Source organism: Cervus elaphus, chromosome 19 (genome assembly GCF_910594005.1).
Source record: "Cervus elaphus chromosome 19, mCerEla1.1, whole genome shotgun sequence".
Taxonomy (NCBI): domain Eukaryota; kingdom Metazoa; phylum Chordata; class Mammalia; order Artiodactyla; family Cervidae; genus Cervus; species Cervus elaphus.
Window position 1 is genome coordinate 77445099 of NC_057833.1, and position 19647 is coordinate 77464745.

Below are 19647 nucleotides of genomic sequence, written 5' to 3' on the forward strand. Positions count from 1 at the left end.
TTCACAAAGACACCAGCCACAGTGGGTCAGGGCTCACCCAAATGACCCCACTTTAACTTGATTGTTTCTGTAAAGATACCGTCTCCAGATAAGGTCACTTTCTGGGGTAGTAGAGTTAGAGCTTCAACATGTGGGTGTCAACTGAAAGAAAAAAAAAGCACAACATGCGAGTTGTGAATTAAGTTTTATTTGTGGCATAACGAGGACTACAACCCGGGAGACAGGTTTTCAGAAAGCTCTGAGAAGTCACCCCAAAGAGGTAGGGGGATGGTCAGTGTATATATGATTTTTATGAAGGGATTACTCACAATTGGAAATACACTTTGGCAGAGACTCACTGCTGGTCATAAGGAGCAGACGTCACCATGAAAGATTTTAGTGCTTTTCTAGATATGAGGAGAGGCAAGAAGTGGGCGCATAAAATCTCGTCTATCTGAAGACTTGTTCTGCCAGTTCTTCCCAGAGCACAGAGGGCTTCATTCCTGATTTCCACACTGAACTCCTTTCCAGAGGTGTTGAAAGTCAGAAGTTGCAGGGGCCATGATTTAATCCTTGTAGAGGTGGATTGGCAAGTACCAGTTTGTAACTGGCACAGGTTTTTGGGGACACAATTCAGACCCCAACACTGACTCCTGAAGAGCAGAGCAGAGAGAGTGGCCAGGCCAGTGGGGTCCTGTGGGGTAGGGGGACAGAGTTGAGTGCAGCATTGGGGGAGGGGGAAGCACCATCATTTTGTGACTAAATGTTCTACTTTTCCAGTTCCAGGTCCCCCTGCCGGAGTCAAGGCGGCCGCGGCCTCAGCCTCCATGGTCTTCGTGTCCTGGCTCCCACCCCTCAAGCTGAATGGCATCATTCGAAAGTACACGGTGTTCTGCTCACACCCCTACCCCACAGTAAGTTTGTAAATCATCCTGTGCCTTTCAAGCATCTTCCAGAAACAAGCCTCGGTCTCCCATCTGGGTCATTCTCCTTTTGTTTCCACCTACTTGGGTCTTCCCAGTGGTTTTATTTTTCTCTCTGCTGTCTCCACATACAAAGCAAGGTTCTCATTACCACCTCATTTGAAAATAGACTTCTGAATCCTTCTAAGGGACACAATTGTCTGGAATTATTGTTTATTGGGTGAGTTCCCACAAAACTGCCAGCTGGCTTATCAAAATCAAAACCCAGAAGGCTTAATTGATAGTCAGTGGACAATGCCTATTGATTTTGCTGTAGCACCTGTCTTCAAATGCCTCCCCCGCCTCCTTCCCACCTCCCACCTTGCCTTCCTTCCCTGCCCATCCCCCAGTGAGACTTAACAGCAGACAAACTCCTGTTGTCCTAGAAATGAGGGACTTTATCAACCATCTGTGACCCTCCCAAGTACAGTGTGTGTGTGTGTGTGTGTGTGTGTGTGTGTGTGCACGCGCACGCTCAGTTGCTAAGTCACGTCCAACTCTCTGTGACCCTGTGGACTGCAGCCCACCAGACTTCTCTGTCCATGGACTTCTCCAGGCAAGAATGCTGGAGTGAGCTGTCATGCCCTTCTCTTTCCCAACCCAGGGATCCAACCTCTATCACTTGCGTCTCCTGCATTGACAGGCAGGTTCTTTACCACAAGGGCCACCTGGGAAGCCCCCAAGGACAACAGTTAGCTTCATTCATTGTGGAGGAATTAAAAATTAGAGTACTTAATATTTCAAAGTGCAGTATTTATTTTCATTAATATCATCACTGAATAATACTTACAGAGTTAGACTGTTTCTTAAAGAACAGCAACAAAAAAATTGAGTATCCAAGAAGGACATCATAAAGAAAACAAAAAAATGGTTCATCAAATTGATGATGTCTTCATAGAAATATTTATGGCCTTGCCTGAGGTAGGCACTATGTCCAATCCATCCTTCTATCTCCCAGCTCCTGGCATAAAACTTGACCTGCATAGCCATTCAATAAGTGCTTGTGGGATGAATATGCAAAGTAAGTTTGGCTTTATTGTGGTAAAATATTATAACATAAAATGTACCTTTTCTAAGTGTTTGGTTCAGTGGCATTAAGTCCATTCTCATTGCTGGGCAACCATCAGCACCATCTGTCTCCAGAATTCTTTTCATCTTCCCAAACTGAAACTCTGTCCCCATTAAGCAACAGCTCCCCACTTCTCCTCCCCTGGGCCCTGGCAACCACCCCAAGTCTGTGTGTGTATTAATCGCTGAGTCCTGTCCTGCTCTTTGCAACCCCACGGACTGTAGCCCAGCAGGCTCCTCTGCCCACGGGATTTCTTAGGCAAGAATACTGGAACTGGTTGCCATTCCTTCTCAAGAGGATCTTCCCAACCCAGGAAAGTCTAAGAATCTCATGCATATCAGCAGAATCAGATAGTGTTTCTTTCTGTGCCTGGCTTATCTCAGGCACAGAGATAAGGTGTTTGAGGTGAATCCACACTGTAACATGTGTCAGAATTTCCTTCCTTTTAAAGACTGAATAGCATTCCTGAACTAATTTCGTAATTAAATTTTAATTAAAATGGCATGTTTCCCCAAGTCTAGAGTCTAAATGAGTCTGGAGGCCTGGTGGCCCCCTAAAAAGTGAGGATGATTAGTAGTGGGGAGCCAGGGAGAGAGCGGGACTGAGGCTCACAGGGGCTCATCTCTCACTGAAAAGTATCAATTCTACGTTCCGCTGTTTATCCGTCAACAGCAGCACCTCTGGAGTTGACGTGGAGACTTAGAAGTAATACGCTCACAGTTGGGTTTCAGAACTTGTGTGACTTTCTTATTTGGTTTCAAACATGCTATTAATTCTCACCTGCTGAATCCTGTTGTCAGATCATATCCTGCCATCAAAGTCGAGATACAGAGCCGCGTAGATGACACGGTGGGTGGCCCTGTTCCTCTGCTCAGAGGCCAAGCTCTGAGGTCCCTGTGAAGGTTCTGACCCTCTGATCATCAGCCCTGATGTGGCATCACATTCACCGAAGAGATGCTAACTTATTGCTGAAAGTGTGTCCACATTTCACTAGCATTCGAAGGGCTTCTTTCTTATTTTATTATTATTATTTTTAATAAATACTATTATTTATTTTTTAAATTTTTTTCAGTTTTATTTATTTTTTTACTTTACGATATTGTATTGGTTTTGCCATACATTGACATGAATCCGCCATGGGTGTACATGTGTTCCCCATCCTGAACCCCCCTCCCACCTCCCTCTTTTTTAATTTATTTTTTTATTGGAGGATAATTGCTTTACAATATTGTGTTAGCTTCTGTTGTACAACAGTGTGAATTGGCCATATGTGTACATATATTCCCTCTCTCTTGAGCGGAGCCTCCCTCCCACCCCTGTAAGTTATCACAGAGCACTGCACTGGGCCCCCTGTGTTGTAAAGCAGCTTCCCACTGGCTATCTATTTACACAAGGTAGCATATATATGTCCAAGCTACTCTCTCAATTTGGGGTTTCTTTATTTTTATTCAGTCATTCATTTGTCTATTTTTCATAGGACTCACAATTACTGTGTGACTCCAACAAGCCAGAGAGAAATCAGAAGGGTATAGGGACAACCAGCAGCTCACTCTTGTCTGTCTTCCCAACTGGCTCTTTATGTCTAAACTAAAAGCCCCCGCCTGGATTATTTGGAATTAGTTCTGAGTGACTGAGGCTTTGCTGAGCAAGCTCACATCTATGGATCTAGGGCGCCGTGTTAGTCTTCATCCTCCCAGCCTACAAATTTCATCCTATAAAAAGAGAAGTTACTAGCCTGATCTCATGATGGAAAAGTGTGTAAAATGGAATATAAATGATTTGCCCAGGGATTTCCAGTCTCTCCCTGCACAGAATAATGGGATTCAACCTCCCAGAACCTTCTCAACAAGAGCCTTACAAAAATTACAATAGTGAGATCAAGCCAATCATAAAAGGTGGGAAATACAATGAACTTCTCACCCCACCAATGTCTTCCAACCGCTAGCAGTGTCTGTGTGCTGTCTTTAGCTAGGCTATGTGCTCAGTCGTAGCTGACTCTTTGCAACCTCATGGACTGTAGCCCACCAGTCTCCTCTGTCCATGGGGTTCTCCAGGTGAGAATACTGGGGTGGGTCGCCATTTCCTCCTCCAAGGAAACTTCCCGGGGATTGAACCCACACTGCTTGCATCTCCTGCACTGGTAGGCTAATTCTTTACCTCTTGTGCCACCTAGGAAGCCTGCACTATCTTGGCATGCATGCTAACTCGTTTTGGGCTTCTCTTGTGGCTCAGGTGGTAAAGAATCTGCCTGCAATGTGGGAGATCTGGGTTTGACCCCTGGGTTGGGAAGATTTCCTGGAGAAGGGAAAGGCTACCCACTCCAGTATTCTGGCCTGGAGAATTCCATGAACTGTATAGTCCATGGGGTTGCCAAGAGTCAGACACAACTGAAGTGACTTTCACTAAGTCATTTCAGTTGTGTCCAACTCTTTCTGACCCCATGGACTGTAGCCCACCAGGCTCCTCTGTCCATGAGATTCTCTAGGCAACAATGGACCATACTAAGAAAAAAACAACACTGTAGCTCTAGAAGTACAATTATCAACCAGGTGCCAATGGTCTCCTGGGAAGTGCCACTTATTAAGCTTCTGGGAAGGCCCAGAACCCCAGAGCTGTCCTCAATAATGAAAAATGAACCAGAATCAGTTTTCTTCCATCTCTAGAGCCTCACTGCTACTCGTCTATTTCAAACATCATTTAAGACCACGAGATCTATTTTTAACAGACTTTATTTTTTAGAGCAGTTTTAGGTTGACAGCAAAATTGAGTGTGAGCTGCAGAGATACCTCATATGAGACCTATTTTTAAAATAATACCATTACCAGGAAAGATCAGAGAGAACTAATGCAAGTCTCTTCAGAGGTGAAGAATTGAAAAATTCCATCTACTAGTCTGTGCTTTCCCATGGAGTGAATAAGAAACTATAAATTGCTAGAAGGGGAGATTTTCTTCCCTGTCTTTAGTTTCTGCAATTTAATTTTAAGTCAGAAAACTGGATGCTATCAATTTTCTGAGGCTTTTGGGTTTCGCCTATGTAGCAAAAGAAACACAAGAGGGCAGTCCTAGTTCTGTATATTTTCCCTGCTCCTGTATCTGATTTTTTTTTTCTTTGAAATGACTTCATAGTCAAATGTAGAACATGGGAGGATAAATTAGGACACAGCATACTCTGTAATTTAATCTTCTTTATAAGAGTCCCTTGGCTAACCTCCTTAACAGATGTAAATTTTCTCTGAAGGTCCTCGATTCATCCCCCTTCCTTGTGGAAGGGCTTTGTTAAAAGACGCAGGCTCTTTCCCCTAATATGTGAAATGCCTTGTCTGATTATAGGCATTTGTTTTATGGTGTTCTCTCAGGTCAGCTTAGTAAAAAGGCATCAGAATATGAAACTCTGTGTGTTGCCAGACATGACACTGTAAATTTGTCTCAAGACTGATTGCCTAAAAGTGGTGCTTGGTAAACATTAATCTCACTGTTGGGGGCTAGTTGATGCCATGAGACATCCACCTCCCCAGTCAGAGCAAAATCTCAAAGTCCATTTGATTCAGGAATTCGTCCATATCATTTTGGAACCGTGGTTATTATTTTAATATGTAATGGTTTGGATGATCAATTCATGCTCTATGAGAAGTGATGGAAATCTGAAGAAGTGAGCTAGCCTTATAAGGTCCCAGGTAGAAAGGAGCTAACCTGGGCTTCCTCTCTAATAAACTTCCCCACTTAAAAGCAGGCTGTGAGAAGGGTTATATATTACAGAAGCACGAGGATGTAGAATTTGTCTATTTTGCAGTGCTAAGCTGATGGACGTAGAAATGTGAAATTAGACAGCCCGAACTTTTCATTGTTCAGTCACATCTGGTTCTTTGCATCCCCTTGTGCTGTAGCCTGCCTGGCTCCTCTGTCCATGGGATTTTTTAAGCAAGAATATTGAAGTGGGTTGCCATTTCCTCCTCCAGGGATACTTCTCATAGATGAAGAATAAAAATCAGAAAGCCTAAACATTATATCCCTGAGCTGTGATCCACCTCAGTTATTCCAGTTTCAGATAATATTGCTAGCCAGTTCCTATGTGGCATAAGGCTCAGTAGATGTTTCTGGATGAGCCAATGAGACTTGTAGCAGCTGACTCTCCTCCATGTAGCCTACACCTCAGAATTAAACAAATCTTCTGGGAAGCAAGAACGTAACTTCCAGCAGGTCCGGACAACATTCAAACCAAGGTAGCAGGTGTGTGTCTGCCCACAAGCCTCCCTAGACCATACCTCCTTTCATCTTCCCATGTGAAAATGTTTACTCTTAGGCTCAACTTAAATGCTACGTTATTTATTCCAACATTTTAGAGCACTTGCCATATTCTAGCTTTATTGTAGTTTAGTCACTAAGTCAGTCGTGTCTGACTCTTTGCAGCCTCATGGACTGTAGCCCAGCAGGCTCCTCTGTCCATGGGATTCTCCAGGCAAGAACACTGGAGTGGGTTGCCATTTCCTTCTCCAGAGGATCTCCCTGACCCAGGGATGGAAACTGCATGTCCTACATTGGATTCTTTACCACTGGGCCACCAGTGAAAGTGAGTGAAAGTCACTCAGTCATGTCCGACTCTTTGCGATCCCGTGGACTATACAGTCCATGAAATTCTGCAGGCCAGAATACCAGGGTGGATGGCCTTTCCCTTCTCCAGGGTATCTTCCCAACCCAGGGATCGATCCCAGGTCTCCTGCATTGCAGGTGGATTCTTTACCATCTGAGCCACCAGGGAAGCCCAAGATACTGGAGTGGGTAGCCTATCCCTCCTCCAATATATCTTCCGGACCCAGGAATTGAACCGGGGCCTCCTGCATTGCAGGCAGATTCTTTACCAGCTGAGCTACCAGGGAAGGCCCATATTCTAGTTACTAAGTGCTAAATGTTGCCCAGTCATGTCCGACTCGTTTGTGACTCCCTGGGCTATAGCCCACCAAGCTCTTCTGTCAATGGGATTCTCCAGGCAAAAATATTGGAATAGGTTGCTATTCCCTCCTCCAAGGGGATCATCCCAACCCAGGGGGCAAACCCACATCTCTTATGTCTCCTACATGGGCAGGCAGATTCTTTACCCTGAGCCACCTGGAAAGCTCATTGTGCCAAATGCTCTCTGCCTATAGTTTTCAAACTTGTTTCTTCATGACTCACAATCAGAAATATACTTTATGATCACACTCCAGTACGCACACACACACACACACACACACACAACCAAAGCCTTGTAAACAACACTCCACTTACTACACACAATGCACTGTGATATTCTCTGGTATTTTCTGTTCTATGGGGCTTTTTCTCTTATTTTTAAAATGGTTGCTAGATCTGCTAAATTGCTTCTATGGCCCACATTTTTTAAAAATACTGTTTTCCATCAGTTCATTCCGATGATGACCTTATGCAAGAGGGGATATTATTATTCTCTTCTTTGCACTGGTGCTCACATGCAGACTGGGCAGCCTGCCCAGGACAGAGCTTAGCAAAGTTAAGACAGAGCTGCAGCCCGAGGGAGTCTGAGTCCAGGACCCAGGTTCTCCACCCTGACAGCTTACTGCCTTCCCCAGGGAAGCAGGCTCCATTTCTCTTCAGCATCCCCAGCACTGATTTTTAGCTTCTCTTTGGCATAACTGTCATCTCTGGCATCACTGTTAGATGGGCATACCTGGGCTCCCACAGTATGTGTCAGTTTCTTAGGTACAGGGACCACTGTCAGTCATTGTTATACCCTGGAAATCCCAGTATTATGCTGAAATAGTGGGTATTCAGCAAACGCTATGTTGAATTAAATCTTCTGGTTGAAGGCTATGAGTCATCCAATAGAGGTTAAATTGAATAATGAAGTTTCTGCTTAATAAGGCAGGGAAAGTGTGTTAAATACTTTGGGATTCTTTCCATCCCAGAAGGATTTAGACAGAACGCCTGCACTTTTGAATCACTGACATGGAAATCTTTCTTCCATAGTTCCAGCTACATGACCTGCTGCTGAACATCTTTATTTTCTATAATAGCAAAGCTGAAAATTATGGAGATGCCAGAAGTCACTTGGACTTCCCGGTGGCACTAGTGGTGAAGAATTCATCTGCCAATGCAGGAGACATGGGAGATGTGGGTTTGATCCCTGGGTTGGGAAGATCCCCTGGAGTAGGAAATGAAACCCACATATAAGTATTCTTGCCTGGAGAATCCCATGGACGGAGGAGCTTGGCGGGGCTATAGTCCACGGGATCACAAAGTCAGACACAACTGAAGTGATTTAGCATGCACAGAAGTCACCCAAAGAGTACACAGTCATGTTCTTCGTGTGTGTGTACACTCTAAGTACATGAAACACCTAAGTGTTTCTAAGCAAGCTCAAGAATATACTTCCCCCAAATTTTTATAAAACCAGAGCTGATTTTCAAATGCTTAGATGTTGGTCTGTCTTAAGGAAACTTTTCTAGTTTTTTCGCCCAGGTATATGATTATACTTATGGTACTGATTGCTAGAATAAAATTTGGTTAATCACAAAAGCATCAGTTCAGTTCAGTTGCTCAGTCGTCTCTGATTCTTTGTGACCCCATGGACTGCAGCACGCCTCCTGGAGGTTACTCAAACTCATGTTCCATTGAGTCAATGATGCCATCCAACCATCTTATCCTCTCTTGTCCCCTTCTCCTCCTGCCTTCAATCTTTCACAGCATCACGGTCTTTTCCAATGAGTTGTTTTCAAATCAGGTGGCCAAAGTATTGGAGTTGCAGCTTCAGCATAGAGTCTAATCCATGCCTGCCACACAAAAGTGTGATAAAGACCTGCTGGCACGTGATTAACTGCATATGTATTTGTGAAGCACAGGGCTTCCCAGGTGGTGCTAGTGGTAAAGAAACCACCTCCCAGTGCAAAAGACATAAGAGATGTAGGTTCGATCCCTGGGTTAGGTAGATCCCCTGGAGAAGGGCATGGCAACCCACTCCAGTATTCTTGCCTGGAGAATCCGGTGGACAGAGCCTGGTGGGCTGCCAGTTCAGTATTTCATGGCCAGCTCTGATGAAATATTTTCTGAATCTGCTTTAAACTTTTTTAAACTTTCTAAATTTTAAACTTTTTTTGCTCCAATTTACATATATTTATTGGACTCCAAGTCTTTGAGGAGTGAGGGGAAGAACATGTTATGTTTTATAATCTGATGCTTTAAAAAAGATAAACAATAATCTGGTTCTTTCTATTCTCAATGAACCAGCCAATAGCTACTCAATATTTCTGTTAAGTCCATATAATTAAAAAAAAAATCAGCATCAGTTGTCCTTCAGTTACATCAGACATCAATCAAGTGAAGTTGTCCAGTTTCTCTAACTGATCAAAATGCAGGGTCTTCCCAGGTCTCCCACATCGCAGGCAGATTCTTTACTGGCTGAGCCACCAGGGAAGCCCAAGAATACTGGAGTGGGTAGCCTATCCCTTCTCCAGCAGATCTTCCCGACCCAGGAATCGAACCTGGGTCTCCTGCATTGCAGGCAGATTCTTTACCAACTGAGCTGCGAGGGAACCCCAACACATATGTTAAGATTGGGCAAAAGCTTGACCTTTAAAATCCTGAACCTGATTTTGTGCTTTATTGAACAAAGAAAAACAGAAGCATATATTCAAATGGAATTTCTGTACAGAAACAAGCCCTCAAATTCGCTTTTCAAGCCCAGTCTCACAAGATTGCCTGCCCAATTTTACAGATAAATTGCCAATACACATACTGGCTTTGAGCGACAATTCATTCAGACTAGACAGTGGTGTAAGCTTCCTCATTGCTTCTTACCTCTACCTGAGTAGCCACAGATGAAAATGCCTTTTTGATCAACTAGCTTTTGGAACTTTTGAAGGATTCCAGCTTTGAAAACAGATCATCTTTTTGACTTGGCCTGATACAGACATGGGTTGCTATTTAAGGAAATAAATGGCTTTAAATCTTCAATTAATAATGGCTATCCTTTCCCCAAACTGCATTTTGTACCTCTATTATGTGTATCACTGAGAAGAGCCCTGCTCACAATTTCTTTCTCATATGTGAAAAGTTACATAATCCTAAACCAGTTCTTTTGTGTAAAATTTGTTGAATAGGTGATAGCAATCAAGTTAATAAAGCACTTTTACAGAGAGATAATTTTTATGGCAGATAGTATGACAATGGGGAAGCAATGAGCCAAAATTATAGTAAATGGAGGTGATTTTGTTAAAAAGAGAGTGGGGAATACAAGAATCCTGTAATGTCTGTCTGGTTATTGAGACAATGCCCGGATTTTAAACAATAGCATGGAGAGACTACTTCCTTTATTGCCTTTCTGGGTATCAACTGTAATTCACTTCCAAAACATTGTAACAATATAGCCTATATATGGGAGCCCCAAAATTAAAATAGTTTATGTTTGGAACTCTTTTTTAAAAGTAGCCCATAGCCATTTACATAATAGCCAGTCAAGCGATCTTGGTAAAGTACATAGGGAACCACCAAAACTGACTGATGTAGAACAAGTAGCTTTAATGTGCTATTATTTCAGTGAGAACTGATCATCTTAGTCTATTTCTTTAGGAAGATTTTTGTGAAATATTATCTTCTTCTAGAGACAAAAATAGTGAAATAAAATGAAAATCAGATCAAATGTATTATACATAGAAATTTTAAAAAGAGGCATATCTTAAATTGATCCAACTATTTATTCTTTATGTAATCCAGGCTACTTCTTTGCCACTGAACAGAAAGATTTATATGCTCTGAAAGACTCATTGCCCTATAATTAAAAGAGCTATCATTTTGTTTATTCCGCTTTGAGGGAGTTTGGTTTTTTTTAATCACTTCTGTGAACATTCTATCTGCACAATCAGAGCATTCAATTTTTTAAAATAGGAGGTTAATAATTAGATGTTAAAGCTTTTTAAAGCACCATATTTCTTTGATGGAATTAGTGTTTCATTAAAAAGTTAATTGAAAATTTTTAAAGTGGAATTCTTTTTATATCCATCAGAATTGCTGAATAATTTGATCTGAACAGTCTGCAACTCTATAGTCATTCTCTACACATTTTTTTTTTCTGTTGTAGTCAAATAAATTCTAGGTCATTATTAAAGTCACTAAGAAAACAGAAACTTCCTCAGTCGATTCCAGTGAGTGCTTAGAAGGTCCCCAAACCTCAGTACTCTGACCTAGGATCCCTGGGAGATAAGTGGAGGGATAGGAAAGACAAGCCCTTCTCAGAGTGCCTGAAGCATCCATGGCAGAGTGACAATAAGAACATGCAAAACTATAATCCGAAGAGTACCCTAGGATTGGCCACATGCTAGGGCACAGAGCAAGCCTCAGCAAGTTTAAGAATATAGAAATTATTTCAAGCATCTCTTCTGACCACACCTACATGAAACAAGAAATAAACCACAGAAAGGAAATGAGAAAAAAAAATTACATGGAGACTAATCCAAAGGGCAATAAAGATAAGGAGCATAAGGGATGTATGCAGGGCTTTCCTGGTGGTTAAGCAGTGAAGAATCTGCCTGCAATGCAGGAGACGTGAGTTTAATCCCTGTTTCAGAAAGACGCCCTGGAGAAGGAAATGGAAACACACTCTAGTATTCTTGCCTGGGAAATCCCACCAACAGAGGAGCCTGGCGGGCTACAGTCCATGGGCTCACAAAGAGCTGGCCACTACTGAGTGACTAAGCCACCACCACCAAACAAAGGGCAAATATGACACCTGATTGAGGAGATTAAAGAAGGCTTCATGAGGCTTTACAAGTTCATCCATCGAGCTAAATAGTTTAAAAGATTTGGAAATGGATTCAGCCATTATTGGGTAAACATCCAGTTTTATAGAAATTACTAAAGAGCATTTAAAGTAGCTCATTGTGGCTAATTTTATTTTCCAGTTAAATAGTTTCTGAGACACAAAAGGAAAATTAATACAACAGCATGTGGCTCAGCTGGTAAAGAATCCACTTGCAATGCGGGAGACCTGGGTTCGATCCCTGGGTTGAGAAGATCCACTGGAGAAGGGAAAGGCTACCCACTCCAGTATTCTGGCATGGAGAATTCCTTGGACTGTACAGTCCATGGGGTCGCGAAGAGTCGAACATGACTGAGCAACTTTCACTTTCACATGGAGAAGGAAGTAGCAACTCATTCCAGTTTTCTTGCCTGTGAAATCCCATGGACAGAGGAGCCTGGCAGGCTACAATTCATGGGGATGCAAAGAAGTGAACATGAGTAAGTGACTTAGCACATCCCAAGACAAGAATAATTTGGGAGTGAAAATAGGTCTGGAGGACACTGTTCCTAGGCTTTTCATGGGGTGATATTGAAGCACCAGGATAAGACCAACCTTCCAAGCAACCTTCCCATTCTTTTGAGGAGGATACTGTCAGGTTCCTCAGAAATGCATGACTCTACCCACCAGACCTAAAACCATAACACAGGAGGGCTGAACACTGGAAATATGAGCTGTCTGACTTGGGTGTCCAAAAGTGAAATAGCTGCATTTTCCACTCTGGGTACATTTTTGCTGCATTTTCCACCCTGGGTACAATTTTAGGGATGCAAATATGTCAGAAGCCTAGCTAAAAACTTGCTATGAATATATTTTTAAATCAAATGCATGAAGTTCCCATTTATTTTCCTAGGCATTTTATAAATATGAACCCATGCCCTTGACTATGAAAGGGATGATTTTTGGAAGGGAATTCAAATGATTTTACTTCTAGATTTTAGTAGGAGTGTGTCAGATCCCATATTTTAACTAACCCTCCAATTTGCCATACCATGATTATAACTTGTTCCTTGAGGAGCAAACTTACCTTGTGTGGATGTGTGCTAAGTTGCTTCAGTTGTGTCCAACTCTTTGTGGCCCTATGGACTACAGCTGCCAGGCTTCTCTGTCCATGGGATTCTCCAAACAAGAATACAGGAGTGGGTTGCCATGCCCTCCTCCAGGGGATCTTCCCAACCCAGGGATCAAACCTGTGTCTCTTATGTCTATTTTGGCAGGCGAGTATTTTACCACTAGTGCCACCTAGAAAGCGTCCCTTATAATCTCACAAAGGAGTAAAACTCCATAAATGTCTATGAATTCAAGCTCAACAGCTATTTATAAGCTTTTATTATCCCTAGGCATGATATTGAGAGCATTTGCACAGCCCAAAGAAGAGATCTGTAGTCCAGCAAGCTTATATGACTGACCCTAGTCAAGCCTCATCACAGACTTCCATACATATCAGCCTCTATATGGTCTTTCCTGGTGGCTCAGAGGTAAAGAGTCCACCTACAATGCTGGAGACACGGGTTCAATCCCTGGGTTGGGCAGATCCCCACACCAGTATTCTTTTTTTTTTTTTTTCCATTTATTTTTATTAGTTGGAGGCTAATTACTTTACAATATTGTAGTGGATTTTGCCATACATTGACATGAATCAGCCATGGATTTACATGTGTTCCCCATCCTGATCCTCCCTCCCACCTCCCTCCTTATCCCATCCCTCTGGGTCATCCCAGTGCACCAGCCCTGAGCACTTGTCTCTTGCATCCAACCTGGGCTGACAATCTGTTTCACACTTGATAATATACATGTTTCAATGCTATTCTCTCAGATCATCCCACCCTCGCCTTCTCCCACAGAGTCCAAAAGTCTGTTCTGTACATCTGTGTCTCTTTTTCTGTCCTGCATATAGGGTTATTGTTACCATCTTTTTAAATTACATATATATGTGTTAGTATACTGTATTGGTCTTTATCTTTCTGGCTTACTTCACCTTGTATGATGGGCTCCAGTTTCATCCATCTGATTAGAACTGATTCAAATGAATTCTTTTTAATGGCTGAGTAATATTCCATTGTGTATATGTACCATAGCTTTCTTATCCATTCGTCTGCTGATGGGCATCTAGGTTGCTTCCATGTCCTGGCTATTATAAATAGTGCTGCAATGAACATTGGGATGCACGTGTCTCTTTCAGATCTGGTTTCCTCGGTGTGTATGCCCAAGAGTGGGATTGCTGGGTCATATGGCAGTTCTATTTCCAGTTTTTTAAGGAATCTCCACACTGTTCTCCATAGCAGCTGTAGTAGTTTGCATTCCTACCAACAGTGTAAGAGGGTTCCCTTTTCTCCACACCCTCTCCAGCATTTATTGCTTGTAGACTTTTGGATAGCAGCCATCCTGACTGGCGTGTAATGGTACCTCACTGTGGTTTTGATGTGCATTTCTCTGATAATGAGTGATGTTGAGTGTCTTTTCATGTGTTTGTTAGCCATCTGTATGTCTTCTTTGGAGAAATGTCTGTTTAGTTCTTTGGCCCCTTTTTTGGTTAGGTCATTTATTTTTCTGGAATTGAGCTTCAGGGGTTGCTTGTATATTCTTGAGATTAATCCTTTGTTGCTTCGTTTGCTATTATTTTCTCCCATTCTGAAGGCTGTCTTTTCACCTTGCTTATAGTTTCCTTTGTTGTGCAAACACTTTTAAGTTTCATTAGGTCCCATTTGTTTATTTTTGCTTTTATTTCCAATATTCTGGGAGGCCATACCAGTATTCTTGCCAGAGAAATCCCATGGACAGAGGAGCCTGGTGAGCTACAGTCCATGGAATCACAAAAGTGTTGGACATGACTTAATGACTAAATAGCAGCAACAACAGCCTCCGTACTTGCAACGCGGTAGTGGTGGCATGGCAGCCCACCTCCCACAGCAAAAACCCATGAACATTCCATTTATAACACTGTATCTGCAACAGCTCAATAGATAAAATACTTGCACGTGTTATAATTTAAGTGTGGGTCCCCAAATAATATCAAAGTCTTCCCTCAAGAAAGCTATAGATTGCCCTTGCTACATGACACCAGCTAAAGAGAAGAACCCTGCTCTTCTTATTTAACCATGTCTCATGGACTAAGAAATAAATAACTTTGCTGTCACTTCAAGGATTTCAATGGAGAGTGATTACCTAGTAATCAACATCAGGTTAAATGGTTTCTGATATAATCAGCATGTTTAAATAGTTTTTAGATGAGAAAACAGATTTTTTGTTTCTCAATAGCTAATAGGAATTTATGATGGGCTTGGAATAATTGGCCAGCGCAATCTACAGATGCTCTGTCTGCTCTATCATGCTGGCATAGACCACAGTTAAAAATGAGTTGCAGGCTGCTATATTTACAGTGTATAACCAAAAGAACCTACTGTGTAGCACATGGATCTCTTCTCAGTGTAATATGGCAGCCTGGATGGGAGGGAGTTTGGGGAGAATGGATACATGTATACATTTGGCTGAGTCCCTTTGCTGTTCACATAAAACTCTCACAACACTGTTAATAGACTATTCAGTTCAGTTCAGTTCAGTCGCTCAGTCGTGTCCGACTCTTTGCGACCCCATGAATCGCAGCATGGCAGGCCTCCCTGTCCATCACAAACTCCCGGAGTTTACTCAAACACGTGTCCATCGAGTCAGTGATGCCATCCAGCCATCTCATCCTCTGTCGTCCCCTTCTCCTCCTGCCCCCAATCCCTCCCAGCATCAGGGTCTTTTCCAATGAGTCAACTCTTCGCATGAGGTGGCCAAAGTATTAGAGTTTCAGCTTCAGCATCAGTCCTTCCAATGAACACCCAGGACTGATCTGCTTTAGGATGGACTGGTTGGATCTCCTTGCAGTCCAAGGGACTCTCAAGAGTCTTCTCCAACACCACAGTTCAAAAGCATCAATTCTTCAGCACTCAGCTTTCTTCACAGTCCAACTCTCACATCCATATCCCACTACAAAATAAAAAGTTTAAAAACAAAAATGAGTTGTGAGACAGAACTTCATGTGAAGAACCAAGCCTATATGAGTCATATACCAGGCATCAGAGCTTTCTGAATGTTGATTGGTTTTGTATATCTACAGTTCATAACGTAACACTACTCTTCCCTTAAAACAAATGTTTAACCCAATTACAGTCATCCACTCAGGATTAATTCATGTTTTATTTTGGGGAATAATCAAATCTTCTAGAATGGTTAATATCTCTGTCCTAACTGAAAATGATGACACTAGAGAGTTAAAGATTTACCAGAAAGAAAATTAAATAGTTAGATATTTAAACATAGAGAAAAGTGTCTTTGTCCCCTCCCCACAATTTCTCTTTTTGCCAGATTTGATACATTCATCCCTAAGAAACTACACTGGGACTCTGTGTTTCCTTATGGCACAATTTCCTGTCTTGTTGCCCACAGAAGAGTGAAACTCAACTATGGTCTTTTCTCTTCTATTTTCTATTCTATCCCTCCATGTTCGCTTAATGCTTCAAAATCTGTGAAAGATTAGCCTGGTTGAAGTATCAGGAAAAATGTGGAGATGAAATCAATCCTTCTCACTGAACATTCCCAGTATTTAGGCGGTAGCATCATATAATGGAATAAAGGTAGAAATTAGCAAGTTCTAAACGTGATTTAATCCTCATGTTGGAAAATCTGGCATCCAATAAAAACAAAATTAAGGAAATGTTAATGGAATCAATATTATTATACACTACATAGAATGTTAAGGAAAATATTTCATAGGGAAGTAATAGTCGTCTTCCCTTTTTATCAGAACAGTCATTTTTGGCTGAGCCTTAAGGGAAAGGATTTAAACAAATAGATTAGCCTCACTACTGTGAATGAACTTCTAATTAATCTTTTTCCCATATAGCTCTTTTTCTCTTACCTGTTGCCACCTCTTGAATATGTTAGCAATGGTTGAATTATGCACCATCTAGTTGGGAAGATCCGCTGAGGAAGAGATAGGCTACCCACTCCGGTATTCTTGGGCTTCCCTTGTGGTTCAGCTGGTAAAGAATCCACCTGCAATGCAGGAGACTTGGGTTCAAACTCTGGGTTCCGAAGATCCTCTGGAGAAGGGAAAGGCCACCCACTCCAGTATTCTGGTCTGGAGAATTCCATGGACTACAGTTCATGGGGTCGAAAAGAGTTGGACACTATTCAGCGACTTTCACTTTCACTTTCATGGACAAGTAACCCTTGTCCCATGGAGAAGGAAATGGCAACCCACTCCAGTATTTTTGCCTAAAGAATCCATGTACAGAGGAGCCTGGTGGGCTATAGTCCATGGGGTCTCAAAGAGTTGGATATGATTGAAAGACTAACAAGAACAAGATGGATAAGTAAAGGGTTTACCCAGTGACTCAGCAGTAAAGAATCTGCCTGCAATGCGGCAGACTTGCAGGAGATGCAGTTTCAATCCCTGGGTTGGGAAGATCCCCTGGAGAAGGAAAATGAATCCACTCCAGTATTCTTGCCTAGAAATCCCCATGGACAGAAGAGCCTGGCAGGCTACAGTTGCAAAGAGTCAGACACGACTGAGAGACTAAAAAACAACAATGGATAAATAATGCTGTTTAAGACAAACATCATATAATTTTGAGTATACCTCTTTATTGGAGACATCTCACACCTACGAGCATCTCTCTGAAGATGTCTGCCTTGCCTCCCTCTAAGGGACCATATGTGAGCATCCTTAACCAACAACCTGCAAATGACAACTAGTTCCAACACAGCCTTCTCTCCTGTGAACTGAGTGAGCATTTAACCTTCTCAGGTATGACTCACCAGTCTCTAAGGTGAGCTCACAGGCCTCTGCAAACCAGAGGTGGGAATGCACACAGACATCCGTAAGCAAAAATATCCTATTCTTGACTCAGCCTCTTATGGGACTCAGAGGTAAATGACCATCAAAACATTAGAATCAGAAAGCCCTGGGGAGGTGGTCTCACATTTTTGTAAGGCAAGAAAGTACTGGTGTCTTTGGAACTATTCTCACCTCTTAAGGATGTTGCTAAAACTTCATGAAAACAAGAAATATTACATTTGATATCCAGTTACATTATATATATATACACACACACATACATACACACACACACACACACACAGAAAATGAATTGTTTAAATTGTTCAATCGATTTTCTGCTTGCCCTTCTACTGAGACCAAAAAAGTTGTGCCCAATTATGGAAGTCATCAGGGCCGCATAGTGGCAGCATCTATGTAAACAATTTTCCCAAATAACCAGCGGGAACCCCAAAGTAGGTTGACTCTTGTTTTCCATCCTAATCTATAGAGAAAAGTCATTCCAACTGCTGCTGCTGCTGCTGCTAAGTCGCTTCAGTCATGTCTGACTCTGTGTGACCCCATGGACTGCAGCCTACCAGGCTCCTCTGTCCATGGGATTTTCCAGGCAAGAGTACTGGAGTGGGTTGCCATTGCCTCTCTGCATTCCAGCTGGGGGAAGTTTTTAAGCATAAACCTTCTTTGCTTCAACTTTTAGTTAATCATCTATGCAAATGCTGCAACAAATATTGTTACATATGAAATCATATTTTTATCATTGATTTTAGCCTCATGTTTAGCTATAGCTCATGTTTCAGGTAAAAATTCAATAAATAAGGACCAATTGTACTTTATAGACAGGAGAGTGATTGAGTTTTAACTGAAGACTATGTACTCTTCACAGAAGATTTTGTAAATGTATTTTAATGCTCTGTTGATGCTTAGTGTTCAATAGAAGCAATTGTTAGGATTTGCACATCATAAGCTTCCTATAATTAATTTGGCAACAGCATAGCCTTCAAACATTGCAGAACACAAGCGTACACACAGTTTGGGGATCATCTCTTCGGTTTTCCAGGAAACAAGCCAAATTCCCTCCGAACTTCTGGAGGGATTCATTTTTTCCCATGATTTTCTAAAGAGGAATTAAGCTGGCGTGTGTGTGGGGGTGTGGGGGGTTGGGTGGATAAAGGGGCAAGTAGAGCACAGATGCTCACATGCACCCTAGCATGCAAGTACCTCTGAGCACTCTGCAAGAGACCTATGGTCTCCTTTACTCCTCTGACACGAGGTATCTGTATGTCAAATAGTTGACAATGGGAAATTCTCTGACACTACTTTTTATTGAGGGATCATGGCTTTTATGACAATTAGGAGGTATACTGTTGGCTCAGTGGTAAAGATTCTGCCTGCAATGCAGACTTGGGTTGGATCCCTGGGTTGGGAAGACCCCCTGGAGAAGTAAATGACAACCCACTCCAGTATTCTTGCCTGGAGAATCCCATGGACAGAGGAGCCTGGTGGGCTACAGTCCATGGCATCACAAAAGTGTCAGACACAACTTAGCGACTAAACAACAAAACGAAAGTGGCAAGCATCCGTGTCCCCTGTTGGACTGCAGAGCTGGGATTGCAGCTTATGCAGCCTCCTGACCTACATAAGGTTTACTTAACAGCTCACAAGGGTAAAAGTAAACCCTTCATGTGTTGGCTTGCTTGTAATTGGCAGCATGGAGTGGGAAGAACAGCGTTGCACTTGGATCAGAAGTACTGAACTCTGCTCACCCTTGTCTGGCATTGTGACCTCAGTGAGTCGCTTATTCTGTACCTCAGTTTCCTTGCAATATGGTTAGGCTAAGAATTTTCCAAATCTTTAAGTCCTAGTTCCTTTTTGCTTCACAATTCCTTCTTCAATTTATGTCTGTCTTCTCAGTTTTCCTACCACTGTCAGTAGGAACCAATACTTCGTTTAGAAATATCTTTGGCTAGACATCCAGTTCCCTCACTCGCAGACCACAGTTCAGCCAGCTTCT

The 19647-nt window shown here is 42.3% G+C and overlaps 1 protein-coding gene across 1 annotated transcript in view; it reads left to right on the forward strand.

Annotated features, from left to right (window-relative positions):
* DSCAM (DS cell adhesion molecule) overlaps positions 1–19647 on the forward strand; it is an 823896-nt gene that overhangs the window by 725150 nt on the left and 79099 nt on the right. Inside the window, exon 20 of the mRNA XM_043875189.1 lies at positions 760–893. Within this exon, the coding sequence (XP_043731124.1) occupies positions 760–893 (134 nt within the window). The remainder of the gene's footprint in view (positions 1–759; positions 894–19647) is intronic.